This window comes from Hippopotamus amphibius, chromosome 17 (genome assembly GCF_030028045.1).
Source record: "Hippopotamus amphibius kiboko isolate mHipAmp2 chromosome 17, mHipAmp2.hap2, whole genome shotgun sequence".
Classification (NCBI taxonomy): Eukaryota; Metazoa; Chordata; class Mammalia; order Artiodactyla; family Hippopotamidae; genus Hippopotamus; species Hippopotamus amphibius.
In genome coordinates this window covers 58,790,783-58,812,976 of record NC_080202.1, presented here as the reverse complement: position 1 = coordinate 58,812,976, position 22,194 = coordinate 58,790,783, and the positions used below count along the sequence as shown (strand labels likewise).

At 53.6% G+C, this 22,194-nt stretch overlaps 1 protein-coding gene across 1 annotated transcript in view; it reads right to left on the bottom strand.

Moving 5' to 3' along the window:
* SDK2 (sidekick cell adhesion molecule 2) overlaps positions 1 to 22,194 on the bottom strand; it is a 259,639-nt gene that overhangs the window by 38,825 nt on the left and 198,620 nt on the right. The window contains exons 17-29 of the mRNA XM_057716189.1: positions 21,113 to 21,294; positions 20,447 to 20,562; positions 10,645 to 10,840; positions 10,328 to 10,426; positions 9,755 to 9,946; positions 8,361 to 8,482; positions 7,541 to 7,650; positions 7,293 to 7,443; positions 4,657 to 4,894; positions 3,720 to 3,835; positions 2,884 to 3,073; positions 1,531 to 1,629; positions 149 to 343 (exon numbers count right to left, since the gene is read on the bottom strand). Of these exons, the coding sequence (XP_057572172.1) occupies positions 149 to 343; positions 1,531 to 1,629; positions 2,884 to 3,073; positions 3,720 to 3,835; positions 4,657 to 4,894; positions 7,293 to 7,443; positions 7,541 to 7,650; positions 8,361 to 8,482; positions 9,755 to 9,946; positions 10,328 to 10,426; positions 10,645 to 10,840; positions 20,447 to 20,562; positions 21,113 to 21,294 (2,006 nt within the window). The remainder of the gene's footprint in view (positions 1 to 148; positions 344 to 1,530; positions 1,630 to 2,883; positions 3,074 to 3,719; positions 3,836 to 4,656; positions 4,895 to 7,292; positions 7,444 to 7,540; positions 7,651 to 8,360; positions 8,483 to 9,754; positions 9,947 to 10,327; positions 10,427 to 10,644; positions 10,841 to 20,446; positions 20,563 to 21,112; positions 21,295 to 22,194) is intronic.

The following is a 22,194-nucleotide window of genomic DNA, read 5'->3' as shown; positions in this document are numbered from 1 at the left end:
GAGCTCACTTTCCATTCTGGACCCGGGCAGGAGACTCCCAGCTAGCCCATCCCCAGCCGCGCACCAGGAGACGGTCTGAGCGCCTGGGTCAGCGGTGGGTGCCCCCTCGGCGCGTTCCCAGGCCTCCCCAGTGCCAGGGGGCAGTCACCTCTCTTCTCGGTGGTCACCACCAAGGCCTCGGCGGCCTCTCCCCAGCCCTTGCGGGTCTGGGCTGTGATGCGGAACAGGTAGACAGACTCTGGCTTGAGGCCGGTGGCCGTGAACTGGCGGGCACTGGGTGCGAGCACCTCCACCATGGCAGCGCTGGCCGTGGTGGCGTTGAGCCGGTGCGTGATCTGGTAAGCTGCGGGGAGGGAAGGAGATGGGCCGCAATGAGAGGTGGGGCAAGAGCCCCGATCGAGGGTCACTCCTCCCTCGGCCACCGCAGTGTCTGCCCTTGGGCCACCCTGGGTTGCTCTCATGCCCTCAGCGGCCACCTGGGGGGTGTGACTGTGGGGGGCGGGGGCGAGTGCTCCATGCAGTGTCTGTGACCCCCCAGCCCAGCTCCCAGTGACGAAACTGAGGCTCAGCTACCTGACCACCTGCCAGGAAGTGACTGAGCTGGAATTCCAGCCCAGGTCTTTCTAAGTCCAGAGTGCTGGCCCTCCCTGCGTCCACTCTGTCTCCAGAGGCGCGACTTTCACGGGGGGGAGGGGTGCTGCAGGATGCCAGGAATGAGAGCCCTGGACCGGGCACAGGTGGCCCAAGCTCCCATCCTACAGGTGAGGGGCCGAGGCTGTGGAGTCTTCTTGTGTGTGTGTGTGTGTGTGTGTGCGTGCGCGCGTGCGTGTGTTAGGGGAGGAATTCTGAGTATGAAATAACGCTTCCAACCTGCAGCATCCCCTCCTGGGTACCTCAGGTCCCGTTCCCACCTGTGAGCGCGGCTGGGCTGAGCCCACCAGTGCGCCCTCGCCTGGCCACACTTAGGAACAGCGGCTGAGGTTCACCAGGTGGCCAGTCCACTGCGGACCCGGGGCACGTGCGGGCACAGAGCTAACCATTGGTCCTTAAGAGACCTGAACCCTGACCTTGCCCTCCAGCTGATAATCTTACAGACAGATTTCTTCTTTCTTTTTTTTTTAAATTGATGTATAGTTAATTTACAGTGTTAATTTCTGCTGTAGAGCAAACTGACTCGGTTATACATATATATACATTCTTTTTCATATTCTTTTCCATTATGGTTTATTCCAGGAGATTGGATACAGTTCCCTATGCTATGCAGTGGGGCCTTGTTGTCCATCCATTCTGTATGTAATAGTTCGCATCTACTAACCCCAATCTCCCAGTCCATCCCTCCTCCACCTCCCCTCACCCTTGGCAACCCCGAGTCTGTTCTCTCTCAGACTGAGATTCCTGGTGGGAGAAATCAGACTCAGAACCACTCTGGAGGACTTGTGGACGCTTGTCCTGCCAACACCGAATCTGCCTCCTTTACAACTTATACCTCCCTCTTCCTGCCGCCAGGGCCGGGGAAGGGTACATGCTTACCAAGAATGATGCCGTTGGGGGCAGCGGGGGGCTGCCAGATCAGCCGCACCGATGTGGTCCTCACCTCCGGAAACAGGATGCCCATGGGTGGTCCTGGGACTGGAGGGGACAAAGGAGAAGCGGGTGACAGTGCGGCTGCCACTCAGCCCCCAGACCAGCCCGGCTCTGGCAGAGCGGCACGGCGAGCGGCAGGGGAAGGGTCCACTCCGCTCAGTGGACTTTTGAGGAGTGTGTGTCTGTCAGGCACCGCGTCCACACATGGGATGCGAAGATGCTATCCATGAGGTTTACACATGATTTGGCAGGACCTAGAAGGGACCAAGGCTCCAGCCTTGGGGCAAAGGAAAGCGTCCACCCCAAGCCCACACCACTCCTCTTTCTAGAATTCACTCTGGAATCCTAAATTCACTCTGGAATCTGAAGCCCCACGCATGCTTCCTGGGTCCTATTCCCCATACCCACTCTCCTGAGGGTGTAGACGTGCACCTCTGGACCGAGGGATGACCAAGGGGCAGCTGTTTTGGGCATATGGATGGAAACTGAATGGTATGGGCCAGAGAAGATGGGGCAGTGGTGGGGGGGAGAGAACAGAGTGGTGGAGTCGGGGATGGCTGGGGGCCAGCTCTTCCTGAGCTGCCTCAATCCAACACGGAATGCCAAGAAATCTGAGATTTCTAAACTTGAACTTGGCCTTCCGGGTCATTAGGAGGGTATATTTGTCAAGGCAGGAGGATAGAACATATTTAATTTAACAGATCATTAGCTTGATTTATCACTTTAGAACACAGAGACATATGGTGTTTGGGCTTCCTTTTGCACTCTCGTCCCAACCCCACAAATGTTTGCGGTGAGCAGTATGTGAGGACGTGTGTGGGGAGGAAGGACCTGTCAGGTCAGCCTTGGATGGGGAGTTCTGCTGCAGAGATGAACGTCTGCAGCCCAGCGGGCGTCACTCCTTTGCCAACGGGACCCGTAGGCTCATGCAAAGGAAAAAATCAAGCCTTTCCCTCGCACCACCTTCACTTGGAGAGAGCCTGCCCCAGGCGAACAAGAAATCAAAACGGGTGCAAATTCTCTTTTCTGTACACGTGTCCCAGGGAGACTGGATCAGATGTCAGACTGCCCTTTCACTGTCATTTCTGCCTTAGGGATGCACAGTCTGTAATTAGCATCCCCTGCGGAGGGGTTGGTGGCCCTCAGGGACCCGCCTGCCCCAGGAGAAGCCTGCGGCCACGGTTCCCTTTGGGGCAGAGGGAGATCCCAGAAGGGTGGGGCTGGGCGGGGCGGGGGGCGGGGGGCGGGGGGGAAGCACAGCTCCCAGCCTCCCCCAGGCTCCCCGGGATGTGAACGCACCGTCATCCAGAGTCCGCTCCAGGATGGGAGGGTGGCTGGGGCTGCCGTCCCCGATGCGGGTGAAGGCCAGCACCTGCACCTCGTAGAGCACGTATTTGCCCAGGCCTGTGAGCTGGGCGCTGCGTGACGAGTTCCCTTCCACTAGCCAGAGCCGGGGCTGGGAGTCCGAGTCCTTCTCCTTATACAGCACCTGTCGGAGCCCAGAGCAGGGGTGAGGGCCTGGGGCCTGGGTCTGGTCCCGCCAGAACCTCTCCTGTCTCCTCCCCAGGAGCCAGGTGGGTGAGGATGAGTGGGCGGACCTGGGGCTCCCTGGAGGGGCTTGGTTCCCAGGTTACACAAGCCTCGTGCTCGGGGAGAGAGGAGGGCACAAAGATGCACCTGGCCGTGGAGCTGGAGGTTCGTTAAAGAGTGTCCAGCGGGGAAAACCGGCCCAGAGAGGGGGCGTGACTTGCTCAAGGTCACACAGCCCGTAGTGGCGGACCTGGGATGTTAAGCTACGGTCTCTGGACCTCCAGCCTGGGTCGCTTGGTGCAGCTTTGGGAGGAATTCTAGAAGATAATGGAAACTGAAGCTGGGCTCACCAGGGCTGAGAGTGAGGCTTGAGGTACCTCCTGGGGGAGGCAGAGCTGCCCCAAGGATCCCCCCGGTCCTCACAGGACCCCCGAGGGAGAACTCCCTGGTTGCCATGGTGACCGTGGATGCTGCCAGGCAGACCCCTCGTGTACACTCTAGAAGGCAGAGTCCTGGGCCTCAGGGGGTTGTGAGGACAGGGTACCCAGATGGGGACGCGGGTGCAGGGGCTCCAGCCCCCTCCCGAGCTCGGATCTGGGACTCACCTTGTAGCCCAGCACCAGCCCGTTGCGGTCGGCCTCGGGGACTTCGCTCCAGCGTACCAGCATGCTGCTGGAGGTGGTGGCCAGGGCAGACACGTTGGTGGGGCCAGAGGATGGCACTGGGGGAGAAAGGAGCGGAGAGAAGCAGCTCAGGACCCAACACGGACCCCACCCACCGTGGAGGGGGTGGAGTGCGGTCTGAGGAAGGAAATGGGGCACGGTCCCCAAATAGCAAATTATTTTGCGACGATGATGCCTTTTGGCTCCAAAGCGTCGCAGATGCTGCTTCTGGCTTCAGATCAGCCTCCCTGTTATCCCCACCTCAGACTAATGTTAGGATGAGGCTGCATTTCCTGCCAGCGCAGCAGTGGGGGTGGGGGAGGGGCCAGGGTGGGAAGGAAACCATCACTTAAAGGGAGTCAGGAAAAAGCCGCAGAGATACACACCACGTGTGGACAGGATGAGGGCTGCCTGTTGGCTGGGAGCACATTTTCTGCGGTTGTGCCCTTGCCAGGCCCCTATAAGCTGCTGCTCGTGTTTCTGGAATGTTCTGAGAGCTAACCCAACCCGTACCCTCTCCCCATCCCCCACCTCCATCTTGGGGTCTTGCAGCCACCGTTGGGTGCCAGGGTTAAAGGTGGGTGCACAGAGGCAGAAATCCCCTCCCGGGCACCACCCCCCAACTTCAGGAGCTGTGCTGCGAAGATCAGGTCCTGGGAGGCGTGGCCACACACATGGTCACACACGGCCACACACACGCACACAGGATGCTCGGACAGACGCTTCGCACAAACAGGAAAATGAGCCCAGGTTATTTCTGCACAACAGCTCCAGCCTCTGTGCCCTTGGGAGGCTCTGAGGGCAGAGGGACAAAGGCGGGGGTATCCCCAGGCCACGGGGAAGTGACCCTGGGGGGGCAGCTGGCACCAGGGGGCAGTACCTGACTCCCGGGTCCTGCCCATCACCATCTGGCTCCAGGGCCCGCTGCCGATGGCGTTGAAGGCCTGCACCTGCACGCGGTACTCCGTCCACTCCTCCAGGTCTTCGATGGTGTATTCTCGCTCCACGCGGTCCTGGACCACGTGACTCAGCGTCTTGCCGTGGCCGTCCGCCCGGCTGTACTTGATCTTGTAGCCCACTGACTCAGGGTTCCCGTTGTATTCCATTTCCGGGAGAGGCTGCAGGAGGGCAGGGGTGGGTAAGGCAGGTGTGAGGACAGGCCCACCTTGTATATGGAAGAACCGCCTGGCTCGTGCCACCTCTTCCAGGGAGCCTTCGGGATCACCCAGCACAGTCCAACCTGTCCGCATCCCTGGGGTACTCTCACCCCTGGGTGTGGCTAGTTGTGTAACTGTGTTCCTGACAGTCCCACCATCTCCCTGTGTCTCCACCCCAGGCTCAAAGAGCAGGCGGCATCCACTCTTTATTGTGCAAGTGACAAATTTATGACCCTGCCAGGGGAGCTGGCCCTGGTGAGGAAAGGCATAAAGGCTCTCTGTCCCACACCCAGAACCTTTGGCCATGGCTGTCTCTGCTACTTAACTCTCTCGCTCAGTCTGCCAGCATGTACATGTTTAATTGCCTACAACACGCCTGGTCTCAGCTTGTGTCCGCCCTTGGACAAGCACCCGTCACTGTCAGGAAGTCCTTCCATCCAGCCCACCTCAGTCTCTCCTGCTGCACTTTCAGCCTCTTTCTTCTTGTTCGAGTCTCAGTGAAGAGAAAAAAAAAAAAATGCTTCCTCTCCTGGGTCTGTGACTAGGCTGGTGGGGCTGTGGTCACTGGCTCAAGGTCATTTGGATGAACTTGGGCAGGACTGATAAGCTGTGAAGGTCTGTGCTTGTTGGGGGCAGCTTGGGATCTGAAGCAGGTGCGAGCTGAGGACCCAGACTTCACAGTCTCCTCTGAAGGTGGCAGGGTTGGAGCTGGGGGCCCTCAGCCCGCACCTGCCCCCATTCTGCTTCCCCAGGGGCTCCAAAGAGCCCACGATCCACAGGCTCCCCGTGTTCTGACCCACTTTCTCCAGTTCCTCCGCCTCTGCCTCACCCCCTACGTACCCCCTCCCTCCTGCCAGCCCCCGCTCCTACAGACACTTAGCGAAGCAGACCAGAGACCATAAGACAGCAATCAATGGGCCTGAGAGCTTGAGATGGGCCTCGAGCGCAGCTCCCTCACCTGCTAAGGAAAGGTAACGGGCCATGTGCCAGGAGGCGGGTCCGGAGGGGCCCAGGGCCCTGCACAGCGCAGCAACGGCCTTTTATTCCCCCTCCAGCCCCCACCCTGGGTATCAAACTTTTTAGCCTTTTAGTATTGGGAAACCTTAGAGTGAGATGCAGGGAGGGAGCGGGGCGCAGCCTGGAGGGGAGGAGGGTGGAGGAGAGAAGAGGGGTGGGGGAGGGGTGGAGGGGCGGAGGGGAGGGGCATCGTCCTTCACAACGAGTGCCCCTCATCCGGGGCTGATGGCCATCACAGCCTCCGCCAGGCTGCCCACGGACGTGAATGGCAGCAGTGACTTTCTGGTAAATCCCAGCCCACAGCTCGGTGTTTTGCAAGTTAAGCTGGGGGCAACTAGGAAGAGATCTTTAGTGGAAGCAGAACAGAGTCCTGTGGCCGGAGGGGTGTGGTGAGCAGAGCCAGGTAGGCTCCCTGCAAAGCTAGGGTTCCCGGATTCTCTAAGGAGCCGGGCTGACCGGTGCTGGTCCCACTTTTATTTGTCCAGGAATTCCTCTCAGGTTGCTGCTTTGTGGGGTCCGTGCGCGGACACGCTGTCCCGGGGGATGTGCAGGGGGAGAAATGCTCTCTCCTGTTCCCCGTAAGATGGGCCGGCAGCGTGCTTGGGGTCCGCGCGCTGGATTTTGGGGCCTAGGCTCCCCGGGTTGGGATTTTGAGCCCTGCTGTTAACGAGGGGATGTGGGAGGATGTGAGGGGCTTGGGCCAGTTAGTCTAGCTCTCTCTGCCTCAGTTTCCTCATCTGTAAAGTGGGATCCAGGATCACTGTCATAGGCTCTCATGGAGAGAGTTCAAGGTCCAGCTTTGACAGCACTCAGAACAGCGTCTGCCAGGAGGAGAAGCCCTCCGCATCGTGCAGGGTCACCTGGGGTAGTGACCCTTGATGTGGAACCCTGATCTGTGGAGACAGAGCCTAATGCCCCCCCACCTCCCCCTTCAACCTAAGCAGCAACCCCTCACTCTCTGACTTGGTGGGTGAGACAACTTACGCCCGAATCCCAGAACCACCCCGGGAGCCGTGTGACTGCGGGTGAATTCCTAACCTCTCTGAGCCTCAGTTTTCTCAGCTGTGAATTGGGATAGCAATATGTCCTTTGCAGGATTACTGGGAGGATGAAATGGAAGAAAAAAAAGTAAAATGCCTGGCACGTGGCAATGCTCACTAAACAGCATTTTCTAACACCTTCTCATGTGGGGCATTTGTGCATTTGGCTAAGACTGATGGTCAGAGCGGGGAAGGCGGCACGAGGGAATCCGGCGGACACCCGCTTTGAGGCGGTGACACCTCTACAGGGTGCCGAGGCCCGAGGAGACATCCCAGCCCCGCCGCCTCTGTGGGAGGCTCACCACCCAGCGCAGCCACAGGCTGGTCTCGCTGGCCGTGCGCAGCGTCACGTTGGCTGGGGCCACATCTGGGGGTGCCTGGAGGGTCTGGATCTTTCTGGAAGGCTGACTGGGTGGGCTGGTGCCCACGATGTTCACCTGCCGCATGCGGAAGCTGAGACGGGGGAGAGGGGTGAGCACATGGTGAGGGCAGGACCCCAGGGCCAAGCCCATCCCAGTCTGGGCAGCCCCTCCCCCTCCTGCCCCGCTACCTGTAGTAGGTGAAGGGGTTCAGGTCGGGCACCTCCATGGAGCGGGCGTCGGGCTCGTTGGGGAGCTGGTGAACCAGCAGCCACTCCTCTCCCTCCCCGACCACGCCCACCTGAAAAGGGAGCCACCCTTAGACCTGGCCAGCCTGCGGGGCTGAGACAGGGTGCAGGTCCTGGGAGGTACAGCCCCGCCCAGGGAAGGTCCAGATGCAAACCCCAGGGCTTACCCAGAGGGCACCACATGGGCCCTTCAACACGACTTCAAGTGTGACCCCGAGCCCTCCTGCATCAGAGTCTCAGGGGATGCTTATTAGAAACCCACTCTTGGGCCCTGCCCATGACCCAGCCAATCAGAATCCCTGGGGGTGGTACCCAGGAGCCTGCGTACTTCGTAAGCTTCCCAGGTGATTCTCCCAAACACCCTGGCATGCTTCTAAGGCCCTAGCTAAACCAGAATCAGAATTTCTGGGGGTGGGACCCTGGCGTTGGAACTTCTGGACACTCCCCTGGTGCAGCCAAATGTGAGACCCATGGGTGTAAAGGGCTGCAGGAAGCAGCTGGTTATTTTTCTAGGCCAGCCAGTCACCACCCTGACCGGAGGGGATGTGTGTGTGTGTGTGTGTGTGCAGGCATGTGTGTACACCTGTACAGGTGAGGTGGAGGTGGAATTACGGGCATTTTGGTGTGTCTGGCCTTCTGATAGCTGCATGTGAAATTCACACAAATGGAAACGCACATGTGATGTGTTCTCAAGAGCAGGGGCACGGCCAAGGCTGGGGAGCAGGCTGCCCGGGCTGCAGGGCTCCCCTCCGGCAGGCTTTACCTGGGCCTCCACCAGCCAGCGGGAGATGGAGGTCTTCCCGTCGTAGCCTGGCCTGAACTGCAAGGTCACGGAGCGGGGGCCGATGTTGGAAATGCCCAGGTTGGTGGGGGCTCCTGGAAGTTCTGGAAAAGGAAAATAGGGCAGGAAAGGAGATCGGGTGAGAAGAAGGTCCTTCCACCTTGAACAGGACTCCCTGGGCACTGAGGGGGCTGTGTCACACATTTCCTGGAGACCTCAGAGGAAGAGGACGGCCGAGGCCTCAGCTCCCAACACAGCCTTTGGTCCTGCATCCATGGCTCACTGTGTTCAGACCAGGGACCGAGGCAGGCTCAGGGCTGAGAGAACCTCCCAGGGCCAGGATTCAGGGGCTGGGCTTCCTGAATGAATCCTCCTCTCCATCCAGAGTGAATCCTCCTCTCCAGCCACACATCACCCATTACAGCCCTCCCAAACCAATAACGGCTGAGGGAGGTTAGAAGGAGGGGTGGGGACAGGAAACAGCCCCTGCATTCTGACCAGGACACTTGAGGTTCAGGATGAATAGAAAGACACAGATTCCGGGCTCAGACTGAGTTGAAATCCAGCTCCATTGCTTCTGATGCTATGTGTCTTTGGGCAAGTTACCTAACCTTTCTGTGCCGCAGTGTCTTCCTCCATAAAATGGAGATGATAATAACATGGCCTACCTCAGGGTTGTTGGGAGGTTTAAACGTGTGGGTGCACTGAGTTCTGGGCTGGGTGAGCACTAGAATTTATCACTTGGGGTCGACCTGAGCTCGGGCAGGTCGAGGGATTCTGGCCACATTGCACAAGCAGAGACTTACAGACCCAGATAGGACCGTGTGGTTATCCAGTACATCTCCCCATAGATATAGATGGGGCAACTGAGGCACAGAGGGGACACTTGACTTGCTCAAGGTCACAAAGCCTGGCAGAGGCAGGGCTCAGAGTGAACCCCAGCTTGCTCTTTACACTGGGGGTAAGATTATTCCTACCCTCCTCTACCCCCTTCCCAATCAACATTTCCACTGGCTGGAATCCCGTTTGGACCTTTTGGGTGACGGTGAGATTCTTCCCCTGAATCATAGACACCATTGCTTGACGCAGAGCCTGGTGCGGGATGGGGGCGTGGAAGGAGGGGGCAGTGGGTGAAGGACATGGGTGGGGTCCTGTGGGGGCCTGGGCTCCCCGGAGAGCCAGGGGAAGAAGCAGTAGCTGCCCACAAAGCCCTGCCATCACGAGGATGCAGCCGGCCCTGGGAGGACCCGGGGACCACGGACCCCAGGGAGGGGAGAGCTCTGTGGGAAGAAGCCGATCTTCCTGAAGAAGGAGGGGCCTCCCGCCGATCATGAGAACAAGCGGCCAGGAGTCCGGCGCTGGGAGCGGGCACCCACCTGGAGGCACCCCGGAGGAGATGGTCGAGGCGGACACCTGGCCCTGGCCCTTGGCGGTCATGGCGGCCACCTCGATGGTGTAGGTGGTGAGCGCGGTGAGGCCTGTGACACGGTACTCCAGGGTCACATTGGGCAGGTAGTGGGTCACGCGGGTGTTGGTCCGGTTATACTCCTCCCAGGAGATCCGGTACCCTGGGGAGAGCCCCCAGTGTGGCGTGAGCTTGGCTGTGACCTTAACCTTCTGCTCTGCCCCCCACTTCCTCACTAGTCTGGAGGCTAGACACGCATTGGAAGGAGGGGCCGAGGCAGGTGGGAGCATCATGCCTGGTGTAACCTGGGTGGGTGCCCCTCCTTGGGTGTGGATTGCAAGAGGGAGGGTGAGGCGCTGGGGCTAAAGATATGGGATATGTCACAGAGCAGAGGGGCTGGGAGCCTCCCCTCCCTGAGTCCTTTCTAAGAAAGAGTGGTCTGCTGGGAGCCTCTGGACGAACCGTAGGTCGAAGGCAGGGGGATGGACAAGATGACCTTTCCTGGCCCGTCTCACCCCCAGGTGAGTAACGTCTTAGTGCCTACCTGTGAGGACGCCGTTCTTCTCTCCTGGCTCCTGCCAGCTGACCTTCAGTGAGGTGTCCAGGATTTCACTGAAGCTCAGGTGTCCCACGGGCCCAGGCACTGTACCCAAAAGGGCCCCCCACCCCACCCAATGCCAGTTAGAGCCAGAGAGAGACCACCGTCTGCAAGACGGTCCACAGGGCTCCAGGGTGCCCCAGGCTAGACGACCCGAGCAGGCCCGCCCTGTGCCTGAACCGCTCAGCCTGGCCCGGGGGTGGGGAGGGGTGGGGGGGGTGCCAGGGCGCTGGGCGAGGGAACCAGGGCTGGGCGCTGCCTACCATCCTCATGGGTGCGCACCAGCTGGGGGGTGCTGCGGGGCCCGTCGCCGGGGGTGGTGAAGCACAGCACCGAGGTCAAGTACTCGGTGAACTTCTTCAGGCCAGACACGAAGCCCACGTGGATGCTGTCTTGAAAGTTGGGCCTGGCGGTCACCATGGTAACCTCCTCTTCCTGCTCCGGCTCCCAGGCGATCAGCTGCAGAGAGCCCAGCCACTCAAAACAGGGCAGCAAGAACGTGCCAGCAGAGGCCCAGGCTGGGCCAACGGACAGAGTGTCCAGGAGCCCAGCTTCCCTAGGGGCCCTCCTCCCAGGCAGGGGAGGCTGGGTGGATACCCACGGGCCACGGGAACATCTGTCCTCTGGGGCCTCACTTTGGTGTGCTGGTCCATTCTCGGAATAACTTACTCTAAGCAAGGCAGAGGGCAGGGTGCTTTCCATGAGTCATGTCCCACTCAACCTCCACAGTGACCCCACAGGGAGGTGCTTTACCAAGACTGGCTATGTAATTGGCAGATCCAGTGCAAAACGCAAAGGGAGGCCCCCTTGTTCAAACATTATTAAGAATTTCCGGAGATGGCAGCAGAACATTTCACGGAACATGGGGTCCTTCTGAGCACAGAGCCCTGAGCAACTACACAGGCATGAAGCCAGCCAGTCTTGTTTTGTACAGGTGATGAAACAGGCTCAGAGAGGCTAAGTGAGTTACACTATATCACACAGCTCCTGGGTAGCTGAGGGTCTCTGTTTCTAACACCTGGGCTCCCATACCTTTCTCCACCTGGGCTGGGGCAGCTCCTCCCTGGAACTTCAGTGTATAGCTAACTCTCCTTCTTTTAAACTTGTTCCAAGTTGGGATTTCAACCTTAACCATCTGCTAGAGGTGGAGTGTCAGCAAGAAAACCCCATCTGGAAATTCAGCATCGATTTTCGTCTAATCTCTGCTCTACACATCCCACCCATAACTGTATAAACTCCCTGCCTCCCCTTCCTTCTCTTCCTGCCTCTTTTTTAAAAATTGAAGTATAGTTGATTTACAAAATTGTCTTAATTTCTGCTGCACAGCAAAGTGATTCAGTTATACATATATATATACATTCTTTTTTAATATTCTTTTCCATTATAGTTTATCATAGGATATTGAATATAGTTCCCTGTGCTACACAGTAGCACTTTGTTGTTTATCCATTCTATATATACTAGCTTACATCTGCTAACCCAAACTCCCAATCCTTCCCGCCTCCATCCCCCCTCTCCCTTGGCAACCACAGTCTGTTCTCTATGTCTGTGAGTCTGTTTCTGTTTTGTAGATACGATCATTTGCATTGTATTTTAGATTCCACACATAAGCGATAGATATCACGTGGGGTTTGTCTTTCTCTGACTTCACTGCCCTCAGTATCCTTATCTCTTGTTGCATCCCTGTTGCTGCACCCTTCTGCCTCTTGATCTCGTGCCCCACACTCCTGTTTTCTGGACCCTTCCTCTGTCTCTAACAATGACAGCTGGTGTGAGATCTCCTCATTTATTTGAAGTTGATTAAATAGCAATTAATGGTGAAAAGCAACACTGGATGAGTTTTAATAAGCCTGGGTATTTATAGACATAAAACAATACCATGCCAATGTCTCCTGATGAACTCACGCCCATAACAATGCTTAATCTTCTCCTTTTCATGGCCGTGTGTTTATAAAGGATGTTTGGAAATTTAATTGGTATTGTGAAAAGATAGCCGATAGCAAGTTAATTAGACACTAATTAGACCCTAAAAACACTAATCAGAAATACTAAGTGGCATTTAATAAGTATGTTAAATACCCTCATTTCGGTTATCTTGTTTCATAGCAATTAAATTGCTGAACTTCTTTGGAGTAGATTAAGAAACAAGTTTGATGTTTTAATTTAATTTAATTAATGTACATTCGAATTAATTATGCCATTAGAATTAACTGTGTGGTGTATTCTCCAGTAAGTGCAAAATCTGGGTAAATATTATTTTATTGGGTTTAGGCCAATTACGATCACTACCATTGAAAAAAATAGGGGGCAAAGAATGTCTTGACAGGTGCCTTAAAACAATACCAAAGGGAATTGTCTTCAGAAATGACCCAGAGGATGTGCACAGGGTGGTGGCAGTGCAGTTCGGTGGAGCCACGACCAGGACATCACCCTCCCGGTCCAGGCCCAACGCCCAAGATGGCAGCAGGACGGGGGTTGCTTCAAAGTATTTACTCTGGGATGTGAACCACTTGTCCTTCTGTAGCTGCATCCGAAGAGGAGGGGGCTAAGCGTTAAGAGGCCCCCCCCGCCCCAGGGCCAGGAAGACAACAGAACTATCTTCTGCACTTTCTATTGCCTCCAAGGGGCTGGGCTCTGGGCAGCCATGGGGTGGAGGCTGCGTTGCACACATGCATGGGGCTGTGGGCCCGTGAGCCCTTCCCGTGTGCCTGGCGCTGGGTTAAGCCCATCACGGACCAGTCCCGTGTCACCATCGCAATGAGGATGAGATGTGAATCACTGTCCTGTGCTGCTACAAAAAGGAAACCAAGGTTCAGGAAGGTTGAGGACTGTGCACAGGGAGCTGGCTTCAGATTTGTGGACCTGAGACCTTTGATGAAGCCCTTTGCCTGCCGAGGTACACATGGCTGACAGGTGAGGGTTGGGGGTTCTCTATGCCTGCTCTTGTTACCCGGGGTCCGTGTTGATTTACTCAGCCCAGTTAGACTGGGCTGCCCTGAGCATGGCTGGGGTGTGTGGGTGAGTGTCCTGCGGGGGGAGAGGTATTTCAGATCTAGATTCTAGGACAGGCGACTCCACCTTAGACAACAGAGGCCCAAGAGGTCAACCCTGTAACTGAATAGCATCAGGCTATTCTAGGAGATAGTATTAGCTACCTCGATGGTTGTAGAGAAAAGGGCTGAATTGATGTGCCTCCTGTTTCTGATAGGGGCAGTACATTACAGGCTCGAGAGTCTAGGATAGTATAACTAGCCTGCTAGACACTGGAGTTAAAAAAAGAGTAGGGGAAATTCTCTTTTATCCCCCTCCCTTCATCTTTCCCTCTATTTTTCTATCTCTTTGCATTTGCATGGATTTGCATACCATATCTTGTAAGGATATGTAAGAAATTAACAACAGTGGTTCCCTGGAGTGGGGAGAATTTCAAGGTTGGGTGGGACAGAACCAGGCAGATGCGGGACTGGGGTGGGAGGGGGTGGGATGGATGATTTCTATAAGTTTATCTTTTTCCATTTGTTGGTTTTTGAATCGTGTAAATGTATTTCCAGTTAAAAATTAAATTAAAAAATAATGGGGGCGATTTGGCAATAGCAGCAAAATTATACATTTACCTTTTGACCTAGCAATCTCATTTCTAAGAATCTATTCCAAAGTTATATGTGACAATCTGAAAAGATGTAGGCACAAAACTATTCACTGCAGAAATGTCTGTTATAGTAAAAGACTGGAAGCAACCAAAATGTCATCACTGGGGAGCTGGCTGCCTAAACAATGGGAGAGCCACATAATGCAACACAATACAGATTTTTTAAAAAAGGAACAAGGAATATCTTTCTACACTCCTACAGAGTGATCTCCAGGATATAATGTAAATAAAAAAGCAGGATGGAGAAAGTACATAGAATACATTGTCATTTATCTAAGAAGGCGAGGATACACAGTTACATATGCATGCCTTTGTTTATGTTAAAGAAATGGAAGGGAAAACCAAACCAAACCAACAAACAAAAGAAATCGATTCCATTGGGAAGGAATAGGACTGGAATTCAGGCTGATTTTCTCTGAATTAACTTTGCTTTGTAGGTTTAACTTTGCAACCATGTAGATATGTTACATAATTATAGAACAAAATTAAATAAAAAAAATCAATCCCTAAAAATTGAAACCAAAATGAAACAAATGAACCTCACAGAGTATTGAGTTGTAGCAAAATTACACAGAAAGAAACCATTTCAAAGACTTTGTAGCACAGAAAGCGGGGGTGGGGGCGGGGACAGGGGTGGGAGGGGGTTACTATATCCCTGGTGGGATACATCCTAAAGAACAGAAAGAACTACAGATAATCTGAAACTATTTTCAGTAATCACAGTGTTGATACTGCGGTTCTGAAACTGTTGTGGGTGTTTGTGGGATCAGGCAGGTGAGTAATTCTGTTGGTATGGATGGAACTGGATTTTCAGTATGGAGAAAAGAGATAGAGATAAAGGACAATGGGATTACTTTTAAAAAGTGATACAACAGCTTGCCACTAGCTATCTATTTTGCATTTGGTAGTGTATATATGTCAATGCGACCGGGTGATGACTTAGAGGGCTGAGATAGGGAGGGTGGGAAGGAGTCGCGGGAGGGAGGGGATATGGGGATATATGTATAAATACAGCTGATTCACTTTGCTGTACAGCAGAAACTGGCACAACAGTGTAAAGCAATTATATTCCAATAAAGAGCTTAAAAAAAACAGGTTATAGTCCTGGAAGTATTAGTATGTGTTTTATCTTAAAAAAAAAAAGTATTTGAGTTGTCCATTCACAGGGCCTTTAAACAATAACAATGCTGGAACCAGCAGCACTCCCAGTGCCCAGATTTTGGTACCTGTCATTTAAAAGAAACAAGGGCTCCTTAAAGATGTGGCTGATCCTAGGCGCGGTGAATGAAAAGAAGATAGCCTGGACCACCCTGTCATACCAGATAGCAAGGAAGCTATCCAAGACTCCTGGGGCCACATCAAAAGGGCTCTCGAACTTGAAGAGGCAGGTGGTGGGTCAATTAGGCATCAGTAAGAGTGATAATGGCAGTGGACTGAAACATATCAGATGTATTAACAATCCTTAAGGACATAATAATACTAACAAAAACAAAGCAAAACAAAAAGATGCCTTCCTCTGCCCCCATGCAAACTCATCTCTCACCTTAGAAGATGCGAAGAAGCAACTCATTATTCTGAAAATTGTTAAGTTATGGAAAAGGACTGAGCATTTACCACACTTTTCCTGGATGAACGAAACCTTCAGGTAACCAAAAGGTTGTTAAGGGAAAAATTCTTTTGGGGGGAAAGTATTTCAGTTCATTGATCAAGAAGAAATTATAGTATTCAAGTCTCCTCATTTTGCAACCCCTACTGAGATAATACATCACACAAGGGTGGTCAATGGTCATCACATCCTAGTAAGAGAGAAAGCCAGACTCTGTGCCTTCTAATGAAAATGCACAGCACCATATAGGAAGTAATATTTTGAAAAAAAAAAATCAAGTCTGAATCTGATCAAGCCTCTAGTTCTAAATTCCAATTTACGGCAAATATAGTGTTCAGAGGAATATATTAAATGAACCCCCTAGGGATGCAATCAGCAGATCCAGGCTGTGGAAAATTCTATAGGACAAATGACTAAGTTTCTTTACTCAATAAATTAAAAGGAAGAGAAAGTGGGAGAGAGAGGGAGAGAATCTGTAGATCAGCTGAGACCTGGAAAACTTGCAACTGTATGGCTCTCATTTGGATCTTGAGGCAAATAAACCAACCAGGAAAAGAAACGATGTGGCCATCGGGGAAACCTGAATGCTGACCCAGTATCTGATGCTATTAAGGGGATTGCTGGTATTTTAAGGTGTTATGATGAGAATGTGGTTATTGTGGTTAGGTTTTTTAAAAAATTAATTAATTAGTTATTTATTTATTGGCTGTGTTGGGTCTTCCTTGCTGCACGCGGGTCCTCTAGTTGCGGCGAGTGGGGGCTGCTCTTTTGTTGCGGTGCGTGGGGTTCTTATTTCGGTGGCCTCTCTTGTTGTGGAGCACAGGCTCTAGGCTTGTGGACTTCAGTAGTTGTGGCACATGGGCTCAGTAGTTGTGGCTTGCGGGCTCTAGCACGCAGGCTCAGTGGTTGTGGTGCACGGGATTAGCTGCTCTGCGGCATGTGGGATCTTCCTGGACCAAGGATCAAACCCGAGTCCTCTGCATTGGCAGGTGGATTCTTAATCACTGAGCCACCAGGGAAACCCCATGGTTAGGTTTTAAGTAGAGACTTTATCTATGATATTTCCATGCAGGGACTTCCTAGATGGCGCAGTGGGTAAGAATCCACCTGCCAATGCAGGGGACACGGGTTTGAGCCCCGCTCCAGGAAGATACCACATGCAGTGGAGCAACTAAGCCCATGTGCCACGATTATTGAGCCTGTGCTCTAGAGCCCGTGAGCCACAACTATTGAGCCCATGTGCCACAACTACTGAAGCCCACTTGCCTAGAGCCCGTGCTCTGCAACAAGAAAGGCCACCGCAATGAGAAGTCTTCACACCACCATGAAGAGTAGCCCCTCCTCACCGCAACTAGAGAAAGCCCGTGTGCAGCAACAAAGACCAAACACAGCCAATTAAATAAATAAATAAATAAATTAAAAAAAAACTATTTCCGTACAGAAATATTTATGGATGAAAGGCTACAATACTTGGGATTTGCTTACAAATATTCTAGAGGAGAAGCAAAGGGCTGACAAATAGAGAGAACACATTGGGCCATGAGTCAGTAATTGCTGAAGCCAGGGTGCATTCTGCTTTTATCCAGTCACCTTAGTCTCCTCTCTACTTCTGTAGATGTTTGAAATTTTTCACAATTCAAGGGGAAAAAAGGTCCCTTCTTACTGGAAGCATGGGAGGGACAAATACTGCTTTTTTTTTTTTCTCCCTGTGATACTGAAGGCCAAAGGAGCAAGAAACAAAATCCCCACTTGTATCTGTCTCTGCTTAGAAAAAGTCAAGTTATAGTTACTATTTTACAATTAAATCATATAACACTTTCTTTTTAATGCAAGACAAGGTACAGGCTATGGAGTTTGAATCTGAGCTTTGGGGTTACTCTGACTTGGAACAAGTTACTTGTCCTCATGCCTCAGTTTCTTCCTCTATAAAATATGGTGATGGGACTTCCCTGGTGGTGCAGCGGTTAAGAATCTGCCTGCCAATGCAGGGGACATGGGTTTGAGCCCTGGTCCGGGAAGATCCCACATGCCGCAGAGCAACTAAGCCCGTGTGCCACAACTACTGAGCTGGCGTGCCTAGAGCCCGTGCTCTACAACAAGAGAAGCCACCGCAATGAGAAGCCCGTGCACCAGAACAAAGAGTAGCCCCCGCTTGCTGCAATTAGAGAAAGCCCACGTGCATCAACGAAGACCCAATGCAGCCTAAATAAATAAATAAATAAAATAAAGGACATGCCAATTAAAAAAATGGGATGAGGATAACAAGCCTTCCTTCTTAGGGCTCTTGTGCAGCTTGCATGAGACGAGAATGTGAGGGAGGCCCGGGCACCCTGCCTGGCACGTAGAAAGCGTGAGCTCTTCTTACTCACCAGTTTCTATGCGCAAGCTCTCTGGACAATTCATTTCTGCCGACTTTCAGGGAGTGGTTACTGGGTGCTGGGCATGGACTGGACCTGGGGATCCCATGGGCTTCGGCCGCCTCCTCTAGCTCTAGGTCATAATGAGTCGTTGCCCTGACTGTCCTGGCCACTGAGCTGGTCTCCTTGGCCCTCTGGGAGCCATTCGCCTTAGAAGTCTGCAGCCCAGGCCTCCCCCAGGTGGAAGCAAACTTAGAACTGGCAGCAAGAGGCTAACTGTTCCCAGCTCAGCTCCTCCGCACCATGCGAGCCTCCCCTTTCCCTCCCCTTCCTCCCCCCAGAGTCCCAATTAGGAGGTTTCTCCAGCCAGTGGGCACTACTAGTGAGCAGCAACAGCCCTGGCCCAGGAAGGCCCCACTTGGCCTCAGGGATGCACTTTCCTGGGAGCGAGATGGCTGAGGCCAGGGTGCACCCGGATCGGAACCCTCCCTCCCTTGCTTACTGGAAACGCCAGCAGAAAATTCTCTTGGTGATTTAATCTCAGCCCCTTCCTGTCCAGCCACCCCCACCCCGCAGCAATAAAGGCTAAGGCTGCTTGTCCTAGCACCAGTCTTGATTGTCACACACGAGCGGTGTGGGAACCTTCCAGACGTGTCTGCGGTCACCGCGAGGTCACCAGATCCCTGGGCTCACAGCCAGAGCCGGAAGTCCTCTCCCCTTCATGGCTGGCTTCCTGGTGATACGCTGCCCACATCTGGAGGGCGCCCACTGCATCCTCCCGCCCGCCCCAGGCAGCTGGGGCGAAGCTGTGAGACGTGGCGTGGACCGCTCGCTCTGTGGTCTGCCATCCCCTGTTCTCTTAAGGGAGCTCAGCTCCGTGCTCCACGTGGGGGGAGAGGAGAGGCCCAGGAGAGGCTGCCAGGAGGGGATGGTTGAGGAGGCCTGACGTGCAGCACAGTTCCAGTTCCAGCAGATTTACTCCCACCACCACCTCCATCACCACCGCTACGCGCGCTCTGTGTTACGGCCAAATTGTTTTCCCCCAAATGTTTATGTTGAGCTCCTCACCCTCAGGACCTCGGAATGTGACGGTGTTTGGAGATAGTCTTTAAAGAGGCAATTAAGTTAAAACGAGGGGCTTTCTTGGTGGTGTAGTGGTTAAGAATCCACCTGCCAATGCAGGGGACATGGGTTCGAGCTCTGGTCCGGGAAGATCCCACATGCCGTGGAGCAAGTAAGCCCGCAAGCCACAACTACTGAGCCTGTGCTCTAGAGCCCACAAGCCACAACTATTGAGCCCATGTGCTGCAACTACTGAAGCCCGCAGGCCTAGAGCCCATGCTCCACAACAAGAGAAGCCACCACCATGAGAAGCCCGCGCACCGCAACGGAGAGTAGCCCCCGCTCCCTGCAACTAGAGAAAGCCTGCGCGCAGCAACGAAGACCCAACGCAGCCACTAAATAAATAAATAAGTTAAAATGAAGTCCTTAGTGTGGGCCCTCCTCCAGTGGGACTGGTGTCCTTCTTAGAAGTGGAAATCTGGACACAGACACCCAGAGGGAAAACACGTGAGGACACAGAGAAAGTGGCCGTCTACTCCCAAGAAGAGACGCCTTAGAAGGAACCAGCCCTGTCCACACCTCCATCTCAGACTTTTGGCCTCTGACCGTGAGGAAACACATTTCTGCTGTTTAAGCCGCCCAGTCTGTGATCCTTTGTGAAGGCAGATGAATCCATTACTACCGTTTTCTGAACACTTGTTATGTGTTTGTTATTCTGCTCGAAAAATTACAAATACTCTCCTTTCGCCCTCACACAACCCTAAGGAATAGAAATGATCATCTTCTTTGTGTGTAAGTGAGGAAACAGGATGCATCTTGGATCCCCAGCAGCTAGCGGAGTGCCTATAGCGGGGCTCAATAAATACTCCTTGAAGGAAGGAAGCTCCGATGGATGATAGGACTCGTCCAGGGAGCTGGCGAGAGGCAGAGCCAGGACTTTGATCCAAGTTCTCTGAGTCTTAGTCCTGCCCTAAAACACACTGTGTGGGGTCAACTACAGTCCAAGGACACACGACCCTGCAGAATGCCCATTAGCCCATGGCTTGGGGGTAAGAAGTACATTCTGGATTCTTCTGACGGGGCCACGGCTAGGCGGGGGTCCTGAGCCTGAAACCAACCTGGTTTTATTTATAACCCGGTCTCATCAAGACTGAGAGCCTCCCTGCCCTGGGTCACAGACAGGCCGGTGTCCGTACCCCCCACAGCCTGGATGTGGACTTGGGGAGAGCCCGAGGGCCCTTCACGCGTCCTCGGCTTGGCTTGGACCAGTGGTTTCAGAAGCAGAGCGGGGACTCCCTCCTCCCCTTCCCCCACCTTTCCGCCGCCCCTGCAGCCCGTGGCCTCCTTCTGAGAACCTCCAGGCTTCCTCTTGGGGCAAGAGAGGCCTCACGTACCTTGTAGCCTTGGTTGATGCCGTTAACGAACTGGGGGCTTGGGGCATTCCAGGTGAAGCGGATGGTCGTGGAGTTGGTAGCTTCTGCGTGCACGTTGCCCGGGGGGACTGTGGGGACTGGAGGAGGAGAGCAGAGAGGTGGGTTGTGGGTGGAGGGGGCACAGTCTGTCTGTCTGTTGTACTGGGTTAAGCGGAGAAAACACACGAGGTCTGAAGATGCTGCATTATACCCCTCCCCCAACTCCTCCCCTGCTGTGGAGACCTCAGATGACCTCTTTCTGTAGATTAGTTTGGGTTTAATATAACTGGTCTGGCCCATTTCACAGGGTACCCATAAATAAAAGTGATGGGTCTGAAAATGCTCAGAGTGGTTTTTAGATACAGCACTAAATGTAAGCTGTTTCATGATCCAGTTCACGGGAAACTTTGCCGAAGGTCCCTGTACCCCCGAAGCCTCTGCCTTCATGACACCCACCCCAATCTCTTCATCTTCCCCTCTGTCCTCCTGCCCTATGGGGTAGCTGGACACAGCATGCAACAGCCTGGGACTGGATAAAATAGGCGACATAGTAGAGGCAGTCAGGACTGGGCAGGTACAGGACCCCACAGGCACGGACCTGGGAGAAAGGGAAGCACCAGCTCCTCCAAGGCCACTGTCCCCACCCACCTCCCTGCAGTGTCCACTCGGTGACTTTGCTGCTGTAGACACCCAGCCCGGCGCTGTTGTAGGCGGCCACCTCGATCTCGTAGTTGGTCCAGATGATGAGGTCCTCCAGCAGCAGGTTGTTGACATCGGCATCTGTGATGTTCTTAAACTGGTACCCAACAGGCAGCCCGGCCAGGCAGTACCTGAGGGGAGAAAGCCAGGGTGCCGAGGATGGGAGTCAGCCTGCTTGGCCTCGTGCCCAGGATGCTGTCTGTGATGGTGGAAATGGTCCACATCTATGCTGTCCAATATGGGAGCTGCTGGCACTTTTGCTGTTGGATGCCTGCTATGTGCTTAGTGCAACTGAGGAGCTATGTTTGCCATTTAATTTACTTTTTTTATTAATTTAAATAGCTGCAATTGACCAGCAGCTACCGCACTGGATAACACAAGTCTACAGGATGTGTCTGGACTATTCTTTTTGATGTGGGAGGAGGACATTGGTGGGATGGCTAGCCAGGGATGCTGAGAGTTCCTGGGAAGATATCACTGGTCTCAGCTTTGAGGGGTCATTGATGGGAGAGTGGTCTCCAAATGTTGGGCTCATTTTCTTTCTCCCTCTAGGAGAATGGCTCCTTCTTTTGACAGCCACTCACTTAGGTGGAGTCTACCTGCCCTACATGAGGCTGCGTACTCTACCAAGTTCCACCTTCCACTGGAAAAAACAACACAGGGTAATAAAGAAATGCGATCCGTACAGGCAAATTTTGGTGGATGGATAACTCACAGGAGAACCACGATGTGCACATGCTTTAGCATCTAATTATTGGGAAATCAGAGGCCCCCAATTATTTCCTGCATCACAAGACCCCATGGCAGTGGTTCTCAAAGCCTTAGTGTGCTTTACAAACACCTGAAAAGCTTGTTAAAGCGCAGACTCTGGGCTTACGCCAAAGTTTCCCATTCAGTCGGTCGGGGTGGGACTGGAGAATCTGCATTCCTATCAAGTTCTCAAGTGAGGCTGACTCTGTCAGTCCAGGGACCACATTTTGAGAACCCACTCCCCTTTAGGATTCACCAAAAACCCACAACAAAATTAACCG